The sequence below is a fragment of the Podarcis liolepis genome (genome assembly GCF_965112155.1).
Source record: "Podarcis liolepis genome assembly, chromosome: 10".
NCBI classification, from domain to species: Eukaryota; Metazoa; Chordata; class Lepidosauria; order Squamata; family Lacertidae; genus Podarcis; species Podarcis liolepis.
This window is the reverse complement of record NC_139562.1, coordinates 967611-983242: the sequence shown is the minus strand read 5'-3', so window position 1 is coordinate 983242 and position 15632 is coordinate 967611. Positions and strand designations below refer to the sequence as shown.

The 15632-nt window shown below is 45.5% G+C and overlaps 2 protein-coding genes and 1 long non-coding RNA gene across 3 annotated transcripts in view; 2 read left to right on the top strand and 1 right to left on the bottom strand.

Annotated features, from left to right (window-relative positions):
* LOC310686844 (uncharacterized protein) overlaps positions 1-579 on the top strand; it is an 82091-nt gene extending 81512 nt beyond the window's left edge. The window contains exon 6 of the transcript XR_014516123.1: positions 499-579. The gene's annotated coding sequence lies outside the window, so the exon portion shown is untranslated. The remainder of the gene's footprint in view (positions 1-498) is intronic.
* LOC310687060 overlaps positions 1-15632 on the bottom strand; it is a 55630-nt gene that overhangs the window by 22771 nt on the left and 17227 nt on the right. The gene's annotated exons all lie outside the window — the stretch shown is intronic.
* Positions 568-5979, top strand: LOC310687442 (uncharacterized protein; the record flags this gene model as incomplete). Its single annotated transcript, XM_083462492.1, has 3 exons — positions 568-592; positions 1122-1647; positions 5880-5979. The coding sequence occupies exons 2-3, from the start codon at positions 1307-1309 to the stop codon at positions 5977-5979; spliced, it is 441 nt and encodes a 146-aa protein (XP_083318618.1). The 5' UTR covers positions 568-592; positions 1122-1306.

Below are 15632 nucleotides of genomic sequence, written 5' to 3'. Positions count from 1 at the left end.
ATGCCTCTGAACACCCAGCCAAAAACCCCTGATGATCTCTCCCAGCGGCTTCATATAGATATTAAAAAACATGGGGAGAGGACAGAGCCCAGGGGTCTGAACACTCATCCCCCAACACCATTTTATGGACATGGCCCAGGAGGAAGGAGGGGAACCACTGCATAGCAGGGTCCCCAGCACCCCTAGAGGGTTCAGAAGGATACCATGGTCAAAGGTCTCCAAAGCCACTGAGAGATCCAGCAGAACCAGGAAACAGCTTCCCCCTCAGACTCTAGCCCATCAGAGATCATCAAGCAGCACAACCAGAACAGTTTCTGTTGCATGATGAGGCCTGAATCCCAACTGGAAGGATTATGGTGGCAGAAGCTTTCCTGGTCCTGCACCCCCAAAAGCTCCAGGAGCAGGACTTTCATTATGCCTTCTTGACTGTGGGATTCACTGACATATGCCTTCTTGACTGTGGGATTCACTGTTGTTCTCATCCTCTCCATCCACCAGGGCCTGCCTTCACCTCAACAGAATTCCCTAATACACCAAGGATTTGAGAACAGCCAGGTTTTGCCAGCCAGTTGAAGCCTTCTGGAAGAAACAGGTGAGAGCTGAGTGCAGGCTGGGGACCAATGGTGGATAAATTACCCCGTAAGGTGCATGACATTTCCCCCACCAAAGGTACTACCGCTCCCCTAACACCCCATGACATCATATGATTATAATATTTAAGACAGAACAGGCATAAATTCATGTCCCCAGAAATAACACAACTTCAGGCCATTAGTGAATCAATACTACATTCCCAAGGTACTACATATTCCACTAAGTACAGTTTATCATTTTCCCTTGAATATCCTGCTTTTCAGTGTCATTTTAGGATAGTCCTGCGTCAAAAGACGGGCACGAGATCAGACAGCACATCGTTCTTTAAAAAATAATGCTGCTTTATGAACATTGGTTGAGGATTAGGAAAGGTTGATGATGCATTACTATCATTTGACATAATTGCATATTCATTTCCTGAATGTTGGGAACATGGGTAGGAGGTGAGGGAATGTAGGAGACGTTGAAATAGGAGAAGGTGCTAATGGAGCTCTTTCCCTTTGTTCTGTTCCTTGAAATCAAAACAGGATTCCCTTTCTTCCCACTCTGAAGAAGGAGATAGAGAAGAGAGTCAAAACTCCAGGGGATTGGGTACCTTTCCCCCCCACTAGGAATAGAAATTAAAATGTGTGAAATGTGCACTATGCATCATTGAATTAGCACACATAGTTCACATCAACAACCTCCAACAGGGGAGAAACCATTTAATAGTATGGAGAGTGGGAAACGTTTCACTGATATTGGAAAACTTAGAACACATCAACGGACTCACACAGGGGAGAAACCGTATAAATGTATAGAGTGCGGAAAGAGCTTCAGTCAGAATGGAAACCTTAGAACACATCAACGGACTCACACAGGGGAGAAACCATTTAAATGTATGGAGTGTGGAAAGAGCTTCAGTCAGAATGGAGAACTTAAATTGCACCAGAGGATTCACACAGGGGAGAAACCATATAAATGTATAGAGTGCGGAAAGAGCTTCAGTCAGAACGGAACCCTTAGAAGACATCAACGGACTCATACAGGGGAGAAACCATTTAAATGCCTGGAGTGCGGAAAGAGCTTTTCTGATAATGAACACCTTAGAAGACATCAACGGACTCACACAGGGGAGAAACCATATAAATGTATAGAGTGCGGAAAGAACTTTTCTGATAATGAACACCTTAGAAGACATCAACGGACTCACACAGGGGAGAAACCATTCAAATGCCTGGAGTGCGGAAAGAGCTTTACTGATAATGAACACCTTAGAACACATCAACGGACTCACACAGGGGAGAAACCATTTAAATGTATGGAGTGTGGAAAGAGCTTCAGTAAGAGTGGACACCTCAATATACATCTACAGACTCACACAGGGGAGAAACCATATAAATGTATGGAGTGTGAGAAGAGTTTTAGTATTAGTGAGAGCCTTAGAAGACATCAACGGACTCACACAGGGGAGAAACCATTTAAATGCCTGGAGTGCGGAAAGAGCTTCAGTCAGAATAGAGACCTTAAATTACACCAGCGGATTCACACAGGGGAGAAACCATATAAATGTATAGAGTGCGGAAAGAGCTTCAGTCTGAATGGAGCCCTTAAATTACACCAGCGGACCCACACAGGGGAGAAACCATATAAATGTCTGGAGTGCGGAAAGAGCTTTACTGGAAATGGACACCTTAGAAGTCATCAACGGACTCACACAGGGGAGAAACCATATAAATGTATAGAGTGTGGAAAGAGCTTTAGTGATAATGGAAGCCTTAGAAGTCATCAACGGACTCACACAGGGGAGAAACCATATAAATGTATAGAGTGCGGAAAGAGCTTTACTGATAATAGACACCTTAGAAGTCATCAACGGACTCACACAGGGGAGAAACCATATAAATGTATAGAGTGTGGAAAGAGCTTTAGTGATAATGGAACCCTTAGAAGACATCAACGGACTCACACAGGGGAGAAACCATTTAAATGCCTGGAGTGCGGAAAGAGCTTTTCTGATAATGAACACCTTAGAAGACATCAACGGACTCACACAGGGGAGAAACCATTTAAATGTATGGAGTGTGGAAAGGGCTTCAGTCAGAGTGGACACCTCAATATACATCTACAGACTCACACACGGGAGAAACCATATAAATGCATAGAGTGCAGAAAGAGCTTTAGTGATAATGTAAGCCTTAGAACACATCAATGGACTCACACACGGGAGAAACCATATAAATGTATAGAGTGCAGAAAGAGCTTTAGTGATAATGGAAGCCTTAGAACACATCAACGGACTCACACAGGAGAGAAACCATTTAAATGCCTGGAGTGCGGAAAGAGCTTCAGTCGGAGTGGACACCTTAGAAAACATTGGCAGACACATGACGGAAAAATTGTTAAAATGTATGGCGTGTGGTAGGAGCTGCTGTCAGCGTGGAACCCTTCATTTATGTCAACCAACTCACACAAAAGCCAAACCTTATAAATATCAGGAAAGTAGATAGAGGTTCAGTCCTAGTGGAAGTTCTAAATCAACAGACTCACGGACAGGAAGAACTTTAGGAGTTGAAACCCTACAAACCATCAACAAACTCAAAGAGGAGAAGCAGTTTAAATGAAAAGATTGCAAAAAGTGCTTTATTTACAACGGAGTGTTTAAGGAACATCCAGGGACTCTCACATGGAAGAACCCATTTTGATGTCTGGAGTGTGGGACATCTTCCTCTCGGAGTCCACTCTTTTCTTCACAGAAATGAACTCAGCAGGAAATCAGTCATTAACACATGTTGTGTATGCGAAGTTCTGGAATTTATGTGTAAAACTGTATAGTAATGAAATATTGAAGGCAATGTCAAACAATGTGATTATAATCTAAGATGTAAAGTACCTTTTGATAGAGAAGCGGTGAGGGTTTATCTGGATTTCTGGTGGTCAGTGAGGATTAGGGCTGGGCGATATATTTTTCCATATTGGCTTCTAGACCACATCATGATAACCTTTCAAAAACAATTGATATGGCAACACCCCACAGATCACAGTGTCTGGGATGCTCATTTGCCTGGAAGCAGCCGGCAGAAAGCTTTGCTTCGTGAAGCCCCAGCAGATGCCGAGTTGCTGACTTCCCTCCAAAACCACATGAAGGGAAACACACCTCCATTGCCCTGTGTCCTTCCAGCCTCTTTCCTCCCTTGCTCCCTTCTGCCGGTTTGTGTGCCTGACTTAGATATCCTGTGTGCTGTATTTTTTTACTGCTGAAAGTGGATTTGCTCTCAGAAGCAAAGTTTTGTGCATCACTGGGGCCCCAGGGAGAACTGTATGCATTGAAAACTCAGTAAACTATTACTGAAGAAGTCCTGCTGCCTCTGTGTGTGTTTTTGACCTCAGTGTGGGAATTGCTCTACATGTGGCCCCTACCCTGCCGATACTTGGCTCATGCTCTGGAGTTGCTGTACTCAAACATGCAAGACGGGTGCATCTGTATGTGACTGGTTTTTGCACCAAACTCTCTCACCCCCCCCCCCCACATATGATCTCTGAATACTGCTTCTTCACTACAACTTCTCGCGGCCTCCTACGTGTTCTGAAGAAAACTTAAAATACTCTAATTTAATGGGAGATTTTCCCCCATGCCTTATTGCAAGAGGGGGAAGGAGGGGCTGCAGGTACCAGGGAAGTCTCCTGGGGGGCCCATCTTCCCTCACAAACCCCAAATAAGCTCCTGCTTATTCTGGGGTTTGGGGAAGATAGTATTTTTCCATAGTCCCAGAAGTTATCATTCTTCCTGCCAAAGGACCAGTGTGCATATTATTATCGTACTGAATTTACTGTTGTTGTTGCTGCTGCTGTTGCTGTCATGGACTGGCTGGGTGAAAGGGGGGGAGGCACCAGCTGGCGGACCCCCAAGGGAAGAAGGCTCAGAGTCCGGGTGTTGTATGCCCCCAAAGGCTATCAAGTCTCCTAGGTTTGACCAATAAAAGGTGAATTTGGTGTTACGGGGGGGGGGGGACCCAGGTGTGAGGCTGCTCAGCCACCCAGCTCATCAGGTAGAGCCCGTGGGTCCCTGCGGAATAAAGGAAGGAGTCCAGCCACCAACCGGAGCAAATAGCTGTAGATCGAAGTTTATTGCACAACAGGTTGAAAGAGGAATTGAACCCCAAGGATGGGGAATCTTCTTTCTTGTAGTTTGGATCCATTGCTCCGTGTCCCCTTCTCTGGAGCAGCAGAAAACAACCTTTCTCCCTCCTCCATAGGACATCCTTTTATATATTTGAACATGCCTATCTGTAATGGTTCTAGGGGTTGCTCGTGCGTAAATTGGTGCCAATTCTTGGCTTGCTCCTCTGGTTGAACCCTTTCTGTGTGGACAGTCACTCACTGTCTCAATCGCTCAATCGCTGGCAGAATCCGTCAGTGGGCGTCTCTTGAACTTCTTCCAACATAAAAATTCCTTGACAGCAAGTCTCCACCTTTGTTCTCTGCGCGGAAGCCTTCTGCGCAAGAACGGTGTGGGCGGCGGAGGACCCTCACTTCCCCTGCTGGTTCCCGGCAAGGACTCATGGGAGTGCCTCGCCGATTCCCCCTTCTGCCCCCCTTCTCCACTGGTGCTATGCTCCCTCCCTTCTCCAGAAGACGGGCTGCTTCTTCCCCTCCCGGGACTCTCTTCAGAATCCCTCTGGAGCTCTCTCTTTCCATCCCTCATGGCAGTTCCCTGACATCCACCTCCCCTCCAGGACCCCCCTCATCCCCTGCTCGAGTCTCTGATCCCACCTCCTCTCTCCTCTCGGCCAGCAATGTGGGGAATTCCCTGAACGAGCTCTCATTGTCCTCTGAGGATTCAAACCCAGCCTCCCATCCGCTCTGATCTCTTCCCGCTGGTGCCACCTCCCGGCCTGATTCTTCTCCCTCAGACACCTCCCCTCCCTCTTCTTCGGAGGCAGGGAAGCCTACAAAGTCCCCTTCTTCGTCTGTAGTCCCAAATTCTTCCTCCCAAAATCTAGCTAGTGGTTTTGGCTTATCTGGGAACAAACACTGGAATTCTTCCACCAGAAGCCTGTCTGTGATTGAATCAGCTGGTACCCATGTGTTTTCCGACTGGGGTGCTCCTTCCCAGGCCACCAAGTATTCCACCTGGCGACCTCACCACCTTGAATCGATTATCTCCGTGGCTTGGTTACAGTGCTCCCTCTCCTCTACCCGCGGGTGGGTGGTGGTTCCTCCTTCCCGCCCCTGAAATTCCCGCCCTTCTCTGTACGGTGAAAGTAGGGACCTGTGGAACACCGGATGTATTTTCATGCTGTCAGGCAACTTGAGTTTGAATGCTACGGGGTTCACCTGCTGGATGACCTCGAAGGGCCCCAGTCGCCTCGGCTGCAACTTCTTGCACCCTCCCTTCAGGGGTAACCCGGGGGTCGACAACCACACCCGGTCTCCCACCCGTATGGCATCCCCGTACGTATTCTCTTATGTCCTCCCTCACCTTTGGCCACCAGAACTGTCTGGTGACAAGCAGCATGGTCTTGTGCTGTCCAAAATGCCCAGCTGTTGGGTTGTCGTGGAGTTGTTTGAGTACTCTTCCCCTCAAGGCCTCCCCTGGTACATACAGCGCCCCTTATAATACAATAGCCCTTCCTTTTCCTCAAACCCTCCCTTGTCTTCCCTACCGTCTCGGAGTTCCCTGATTTTTGTCTGAGCGAATGCATCGTCTCTGGTAAGCTCTACCAGTTCTCCCTTCCCAACCAATGTTCCCCCACACACCTACCGATCCTCGGGGAACACGTGTCGGGCCTCCGATGGTCCCTCCCCTTCCATGTACTCCGGTTTCCGGGAGAGTGCATCCGCCATTACGTTTTCCTCTCCTGGCACGTATCGGATCTCGAAGGAAAACTTGGAGAACTCTTGGGCCCATCAAATCTGTCTCTGGTTGAGCACTCGTGCGGTCCACCAGTATTCCAAGTTCTTGTGGTCCGTTCTGACTTGTATCTTGTGCCGTGCCCCTATCAACAGATGTCTCCAGCGCCGAAAGGCAAGCAGTTCGCGGTCATACACTGTGTAGTTTTGCTCTGACTTGCTCAGCTTCCTTGAGAAAAAGGCACACGGCCTCCAGCTCTGCTTGGCCCCGGGCTGCAAAAGAACCGCTCCAAGCGCTCTGTCTGACGCGTCCGTCTCCAACCTCATGGGCTTCTCCAGGTCCACGTGCAGGAGCTCCTCCTCCGATGCAAACACCTTCTTCAGCTTTTCAAAGGACTGTTGTGCACTTTCTGTCCACACGAACCTTTTTTTGCTACTCAGACAATCTGTGATGGGCGCTGTCAAGTGCGCAAAGTTCTTTATAAACTTCCTGTAGAAGTTGCTGAAGCCCAGGAACCTCTGCACATCCTTTCTGGTTTTGGGGGCTTTCCATTCCAGCACTGCCTTCACCTTGCCTGGGTCCATGGCTAGGCCTTTGTCTGACAATCTGTAGCCAAGAAACTCGACCTCCCTGGCGTGGAATTGGCATTTTTCCAACTTGACCCACAACTGGTGCTCCTGCAATCTCTGTAGCACCTCCCTGACGTCTCTGACGTGTTGCTTCTCATTCTCCGAATGTATTAGTACGTCATCTAAAAAGGCCACACAGTTCTTGTACAGCAGGGACCCCAACACATGGTGCATGAAACCTTGAAAGCAGGCGGAGCCCGACTGCAATCCAAATGGCATGACCAAGTACTCAAAGGCCCCCAGGGGGGTGAACATGGTTGTTTTCCATTAGTCCCCCTCCCTTATCCTAATCAGGTTGTATGCTCCCCTGAGGTCCAGCTTGGTAAAAATCTTCCCCTGCCTCACATGTGTCAAAATGTCATCGATTCTGGGCATTGGGAAGGTTCTGATACCAGGTTCAAGCCCCTATAATCTATGACGAGCCTGGGCTGATTGGTCCCCTTTTTGTCCACAAAGAACACCGGGCTGCCCCACCCCCACTGCCTTGGATTCCCTTATGAACCCTCTCTTCAGGTTCTTGTCAATAAACTGCCGCAACTCCTGCATCTCCCGGTCAGACATGGCATACAGCTTACCCACTGGTAACTGAGCCCCTGGGTGTAGGTTGATTTGGCAGTCAAAGGGTCTGTTGGGGGGTAGCCTATCTGCCTCCCTCTCACTAAAGATCTCCTTCAGGTCAGCATATTGTGGTGGCACCTCCCCTCCTTGTTCCAGGGTCAACCCAGCCACCCTGGCCACCGTCATTCTTGGTTCCCTTCCCGCCAGACAGTGTTCTAAGCAGTAAGCTGACCCAAAGGTGACAGTCCGCTGATGCCACGACACTACTGGGTCATGTGTAGCCAGCCAGCTCATTCCCAGTATTATTGGGGGTCCTGCCAGCGTGGCTATGTGAAAAACAATGGTTTACGTGTGCTTGGAGACACTCATTCGCATTGGCGGTGTCTGGTGGGTCACTTCCCCTCCCAGGAGTTCTCTGCCATCGATGGTGGTTACCTGCAAGGGGAAATCTAAGGGCAGCAGGTGGAGCTGGTGCTCCAAGGCAAAGTCTCTGCTGAAGAAATTACACGAGCTGCCTGAATTTAGCAGCGCCTTCACCTCGACCGGGTGCCCATTCGGGAGTTCTAGCACCACCTCTCTGGCTATAGCTGCCTTGGGTGGGTCAGGCTGGGGTACTTCTATTGGTTGCTGGCCTGGCTGCTGCCCCTGCTGATTGGCAGCCAGGCGCTGTCGTTTCCCTGCACCTGCCCTTCCTCCCCCATTTCGCCGTGGCCTGCAGCCCCCATCATGCCTTGCCAGGCCTTTCGTTGAGGGCAGACCTTAGCAAAATGTCCCGGCCTTTGACAGAGGAAACATTTCTTGGTAGTTTTCCACTCCTTTCCCTCTCTCCTCCGACCTTCACCAGCGTTTGAAACTTCGCACGCACACTATCTATTTCCATCGGCTCCGTCGCCTGGGAAGGCCCCTTCGGCATTTCAGGAATGCGGTTGTCATGGAAACGCTCGGCTCTCCCCTCCCGCTTCTCCGGAGCGCGCGCTTCCTGGCGTACGCCGATCGCCAGCACCGTCTTTATCAATTCATCCATCGAGCTGGAGGGGGGGTGCTCGGGACAATTCATCTTTCACATCGGAGGATAAGCCTGCCTCAAAGAGCATTTGTGTTTTTAAAAAAAATATATATTTATTAGAGTTTTGCATAAAATACACAAAATAACATAAAGACAGATAGTAAACAGCATAAAGCTAAGAAAACAGAAAAAGAAAAAAGAAGGAGAAAAGAAGAAGGAAAGAAAAAAACAGAAACATCATACATTCCATAACTTAATTTCATTCACATATTTCTTGGACTTCCTCACACCTCCCTCTTTTGTAATCCCAATCTAAAATTCTGTTCAGCAAATTATTCCCTCCATTTGTCTTAACATCATATTGCAAATTAATCTATTTTTCATAATTTCTTCTTTAACAGTTAACAATTCACTTAGACCTATTTATAATAATTTGTTGCCAAATACCACTTAGATTCAATTCAACATCACTTTAACATTCATTAATTTTACAATATTTCTGTAGATAGTCTTTGAATTTTTTCCAATCTTCTTCCACCACCTCTTCTCCCAGGTCTCGGATTCTGCCAGTCATTTCAGCCAGTTCCATAAAGTCCATCACCTTCATCTGCCACTCTTCCAGGGTGGGTAAATCTTGTGTCTTCCAATACTTTGCAATGAGTATTCTTGCTGCTGTTGTTGCGTACATAAAAAATGTTCTATCCTTCTTTGGCACCAATTGGCCGACTAAGCCCAGGAGAAAGGCCTCTGGTTTCTTCAGAAAGGTATATTTAAATACCCTTTTCATTTCATTATATATCATCTCCCAGAAAGCCTTAATCCTTGGGCACGTCCACCAAAGGTGAAAGAAAGTACCTTCTGTCTCTTTACATTTCCAACATTTATTATCGGGCAAATGATAGATTTTTGCAAGCTTGACTGGTGTCATGTACCACCTGTACATCATTTTCATAATATTCTCTCTTAGAGCATTACATGCCATAAATTTCATACCTGTGGTACACAACTGTTCCCAGTCAGCTGGCATAATACTATAGCCAAGATCTTGTGCCCATTTGTTCATAACCGGTTTCACTATTTCATCATGAGTATTCCATTTTAACAGCAAGTTATACATTCTTGACAGTATCTTTGTTTTAGGTTCTAACAGTTCTGTTTCCAATTTTGATTTTTTCCACCTGGAAGCCAATTTTTCTGTCCAATTTATAGGCTTCCATAATTTGATGATAATGCAACCAGTCACGCACTTTATCTTTTAGTTTCTCAAAACTTTGCAGTTTTAATTTGTCTCCTTCTTGCTCTAAAATTTCCCAATATTTCGGCCATTTGGCCTCCATATTGGGCTTTTTCAGAGCCTTTGCTTCCATCGGCGACAACCACCTTGGGGTTTTGTTTTCAAGTAAGTCTTTGTATTTAGTCCAGACATTAAACAATGCTTTCCTTACAATATGGTTCTTAAAAGCTCTGTGAACTTTAACTTTGTCATACCATAGATATGCATGCCACCCAAAAACATTATTAAATCCTTCCAGATCCAAAATGTCTGTGTTTTCAAGAAGCAGCCATTCCTTCAGCCAGCAGAATGCAGCTGACTCATAATACAGTTTAAGGTCTGGCAGGGCAAATCCACCTCTTTCCTTTGCATCACTTAGTATTTTAAATTTTATTCTAGGCTTCTTGCCCTGCCAGACAAATTTAGAAATATCTCTTTGCCATTTCTTGAAACAATCCATCTTGTCCAGAATTTGCAGTGATTGAAACAGAAACAACATTCTTGGCAATACATTCATCTTAATGACAGCAATTCGACCCAACAAGGAAAGCTTCAGACTTGACCAAATTTCTAGGTCTTTTTTCACTTCTAACCAACATTTCTCATAGTTATCCTTAAATAAGTTCAAATTCTTAGCAGTCATGTTAACCCCCAAGTATTTAACTCTGTTCACTATTGTTAAACCTGTCTCTTTCTGAAACCTCTCTCTCTCTAATGGTGTTAAATTCTTTTCAAACATTTTCATTTTTGATTTATTCAACTTAAAACCTGCCACATGACCAAACTCCTGAATTAGTTCTAGTACTCTGTTAGTACTGGGTTCTGGCTCCTGTAGTGTCCAAACTAGGTCATCTGCAAAAGCTTTCAATTTATACTGTTTGGCTCCGACCTGTATTCCTTTAAACTGACTGTTCCTTCTAATCATGTTTAGCAAAACCTCCAGGACCGAAATAAAGAGTAGGGGGAAAATTGGACAGCCTTGTCATGTACCTTTCTCTATCTTAAATTCCTCTGATACCACATTGTTAACTATTAACTTAGCCTTTTGTTCTGAATAAATTGCACCTATACCATTTTCAAACCCTTGACCAACCCCCATCCCCTGAAGATTTTTCTTCATAAAACTCCAAGAAATATTGTCAAAGGCTTTCTCTGCATCCACAAGAATCAAAACTGCTTTGGTATTAATGTTCACTTGCAATTTCTCTAAAATATTTATAATATTCCTTGTATTATCAGATAGGTGTCTACCTGGGAGAAAGCCAGCTTGGTCATTATGTATCTCTTCCACTAATACTTTCTTTAACCTTTTGGCCAAAATATCAGGAAATATCTTGTAATCCACATTGAGCAGGTATATGGGGTGGTAATTCTTAAGTTGTGTATTTTCAGATTCAGTTTTTGGTATAAGTGTAATAAAAGTCTCCTTCCACAACTCTGGCACCTTTCCCCCCTCCAATATATCATTGCAGACCTCTTTCAATGGTTGAATTATATAATCTTTCAATATTTTATAATATTTTGAGGTTAAACCGTCCGGCCCTGGAGATTTGCCCAACTGCATAGACTGAATGGCACCTTCCACCTCGTGCTCTGTTATCTTGTAGTTTAGATTTAGCTTGCTTTCTTGAGAGACCTTTTGTAGTCCATTTGCCTTTAAAAATTGTTCTATATCCAGTTCTTTCTGTGGTTCTTGTGTGTATAACTGTTTAAAGTACTTCTGGAAGCATTTCCTAATTTCCACAGGGTTCTGGATATTTTTCCCTTCCACCATCAAATTTGTATTCGTATTCAACTTTTGCCTCTTTTTTATTTGCCGGGCTAGTAATTTCCCACATTTGTTAGCTGATTCAAATGTCCTTTGTCTCATTTGTTTAATTTTCCATTCTACTTTCTGATTTATTATCTTTATATATTGCACTTGGTATAACTTTATGTCTCTCAGAATCTCTTGTGACTTCGGATTCACTCTCAGTTTCTTCTCTCCCTCTTTTATTTTTTCCAAGATTTTCTCTTTCTTCTCATTTTGCAGCCTCTTCTTTATTGCATTCTGTTGAATCAAAAAACCCCTCATCACGGCTTTACTTGCATCCCAGATTACTCTTTTTTCCATAGTAGTATTCAGGTTGATCTCAAAGTAGTCTCTCAAAGCTTTTTGTGCCTTCTTGATGACCTCTTGGTCTCTAAATAAGGTTCCAGTTACAGATAGGTAGCCGTGTTGGTCTGCCATAGTCAAAATAAAAAATTCCTTCCAGTAGCACCTTAAAGACCAACTAAGTTAGTTCTTGGTATGAGCTTTCATGTGCATGCACACTTCTTCAGATACCATCTGAAAAGCTCATACCAAGAACAAACTTAGTTGGTCTTTAAGGTGCTACTGGAAGGAATCTTTTATTCTAAATAAGGTGTCATTCATCCTCCATCTGAAGGAACCAGTCAATGTTATTCTCATATCCATTTTTACTGCATTATGGTCAGAGCAAATTTTTGGGCAAATTTCCACATTTTTGACTTTGGGTGCCAGGCCCCTAGTTATCCAGATTTGGTCGATTCTTGTCCATGTCCTTTGGGCTTCAGAAAAGAAGGTTCCCTCTCTGCCCATGGGGTTCTTTGTTCTCCAAATATCAGTCAAGTCCATGTTATCCGTCATCTCAAAAAAGGTTTTTGGTAGTCTGCCATCGTTGGTTATTACCTGTCTTAATGACTTATCCATGTTTGTAGATACCACTCCATTCATATCTCCCATCAAGATCATATTATAGTCCATATAGTCCAACAATGTCTCATGCAATTTTTTAACAAAGTCAGATTTCCCCCCATTTGGTGCATAAACTCCTATTACCAAGAATTTTTCTCTTTGTAATCGAATCTCAATTGCCACATACCTTCCTTGTTCATCTTTAAAAATAAATTTCGGTGATAGGCTCTCTTTTGCATAAATGACCACTCCTCTTTTTTTAACTTTGTCCGATGAAATAAACTCTTGGCCCAGTCTTTTGTCAATCAAAATTTTCCTATGGAGCCTTATCACATGTGTTTCCTGTAGGCAAATCAAGTCCAATTATTCCTTTTTTAAAATATGAAAGACTTTTCTCCTTTTTTCCGGGGAATTCAAACCACGAATGTTCCAGCTTAATATTTGCAGAGACATAGTGTACTTATTTTACTTTCCTCCCGCTGCTCCCAGTTGATGTTCTTGGTCCAGTGGTGGTATCTCTTTCAATTTGTCCAATCCCGTGGGTGGTGGTAGAATACCTTGTACGCCACATTTCAGGGCTCTCAGTTCTTCTGAAAATTCTTTTTGAAGGTCTTCTTCGTGCTCACTCAGGAATTTTTCCTTGTCTTCCACTGATCTTATCTTATATTTTCTTCCTTTGTAGGTAAAAGATAGGCCTTGAGGGAATTCCCACCTAAAAATTGTATTACTTCCTCTCAAGAGGGCCACTAAGTCTCCGTAGTTAGACCTGAGATCTAGAAGAAATTTGGGGATATCCTTGAAAATCTCAATTCTTATACCGTTTATTTGCAAAGAAGTTTGGAAGTGCAAACTGAAAATTCTGTCTCTCTCCTCTTTCGATCAGAGGGTGATCAAACAGTCTCTCACCCTGTTCTTTCTCCCTCCCCATCCTAGTCGGAAGGCATTTGAATAGGGGCCGAGTCCAGATCCCACCCGAGCCGTTGAACTAACATTGCAAAACGTGACCAGTAGCTTCTGACGGACTGGCCCCTCTGCTTGCACCCCATCAGCTCTCGTCTTGTCACGCTTATCTCAATTTGATTAGAAAACATTGCGTCCATCGCTTGATAAAATTTCTTAAGGTCCATCAAGGTATCATTCTGGGTTGCCATTAGAAGCCTGACCCATTCCCTCGCCTCATCCTGCAGATGCCCCACAATGTAGGCCACCCTCTCCCCATCATCGGCAAAATCATTCTTCTGCAATTCCAGAGCATAATCAATTTCCGTTCGGAAAGCATTGTAGTCTTGGGGCTTCCCCCCAAACTTGTGTACTAGTCCCTGTACCTTTCTTGTGATGGGGGTACCTCTGACCTGAGCATCCTGAGCCCGTCTCTCCTCCAGCCGTGCACTCAGGGTAGCAACATGCGCCTCCAGATCTCGGTTCCTCTCGACCAGACCTCGCATCATGGCTTGTTGCTCCGTTTCTCCGGCTGTCCCCGTTTGGCTCATGCTGCTTTTCCTGGGCTGCACACAAGCAACGTCAGGGACTGACGGATTGCTGTAATGGTTCTAGGGGTTGCTCATACGTAAATTGGTGCCAATTCTTGGCTTGCTCCTCTGTCTCAATCGCTGGCAGAATCCGTCAGTGGGCGTCTCTTGAACTTCTTCCAACATAAAAATTCCTTGACAGCAAGTCTCCGCCTTTGTTCCCTGGCGAAAGCCTTCTGCGCAAGAAGGGTGTGGGTGGCGGGGGACCCTCACTCCCCCTGCTGGTTCCCGGCAAGGACTCATGGGAATGCCTCGACGATTCCCCCTTCTGCCCCCCTTCTCCACTGGTGCTATGCTCCCTCCCTTCTCCAGAAGAAGGGCTGCTTCTTCCCCTCCCGGGACTCTCTTCAGAATCCCTCTGGAGCTCTCTCTCTTTTTCCATCCCTGATGGCAGTTCCCTGACACTATCATATCACCCCTTAACCTCCTCTTCTCCAGGCTAAACATGCCCAGCTCCCTTAGCCGTTCCTCATAAGGCATCGTTTCCAGGCCTTTGACCATTTTGGTTACCCTCCTCTAGACACGTTCCAGTTTGTCAATGTCCTTCTTGAACTGTGGTGCCCAGAACTGGACACAGTACTCCAGGTGTGGTCTGACCAGAGCAGAATACAGTGGCACTATTACTTCCCTTGATCTAGATGCTATACTCCTATTGATGCAGCCCAGAATTTGTGCCTCATCTTGTATTTGTGCCTCCCATTTTTTTTGCCCAAGTGCAATACTTTACATTTCTCCCTGTTAAAGTTCATCTTGTTTGTTTTGGCCCAGTTCCCTAATCTGTCAAGGTCGTTTTGAAGTGTGATCCTGTCCTCTGGGGTGTTAGCCACCCCTCCCAGTTTGGTGTCATCTGCAAATTTGATCAGGATGCCCTTGAGTCCATCATCCAAGTCGTTCTTAAGGAAATTAGCCCTGGGTCCTCACTGGAAGGACAGATCTTGAAAAGATTATTTTAAAAAATAAATCAATTTGTGGCTGGCCTGATCAAGCGTTGCTTCCTCTGGTTAGCCTCGCTGGAACTCCAGTTCTTTCCAGACCCTGGGGTCACTAGAGGACTGGTGGCTCCTCCTGGCAAATGGCCTGGTGCGCGCTGGATCACCGGTCCTTCTTTGGCCCCCCTTCAATCTGGGCAACCGAAGGTCCCATCTGGGGTGCCATCTGTTGTAAACAAAAGCTGCCCTTCTTCCCTTATGGGGGACACAAGAGTATTGCTTCTCAGTATTCTCTGGTGTGCTCCCCTCACACGCAGAAAAGGAGGAGGACCCAGAACAAAGGTGTGCCTGCCTTTATATAGACATTTTAAATTCCCTGCCCTGGAGCTCAAGACCACCCCTCCATACATCATACATACATCACAGAAGGGGCATAACCCAAGACCACCCCCCACAAACATCATACCTACATCACAGAAAAGACGGTCTACAACAGAAATTTGAATGTTGTCATTTTTCCTGTCTGCCAGGTTATCTGATAATGGCTTATCTGATTCCCTTTCCTGGTAGTCTGGCCATTCCT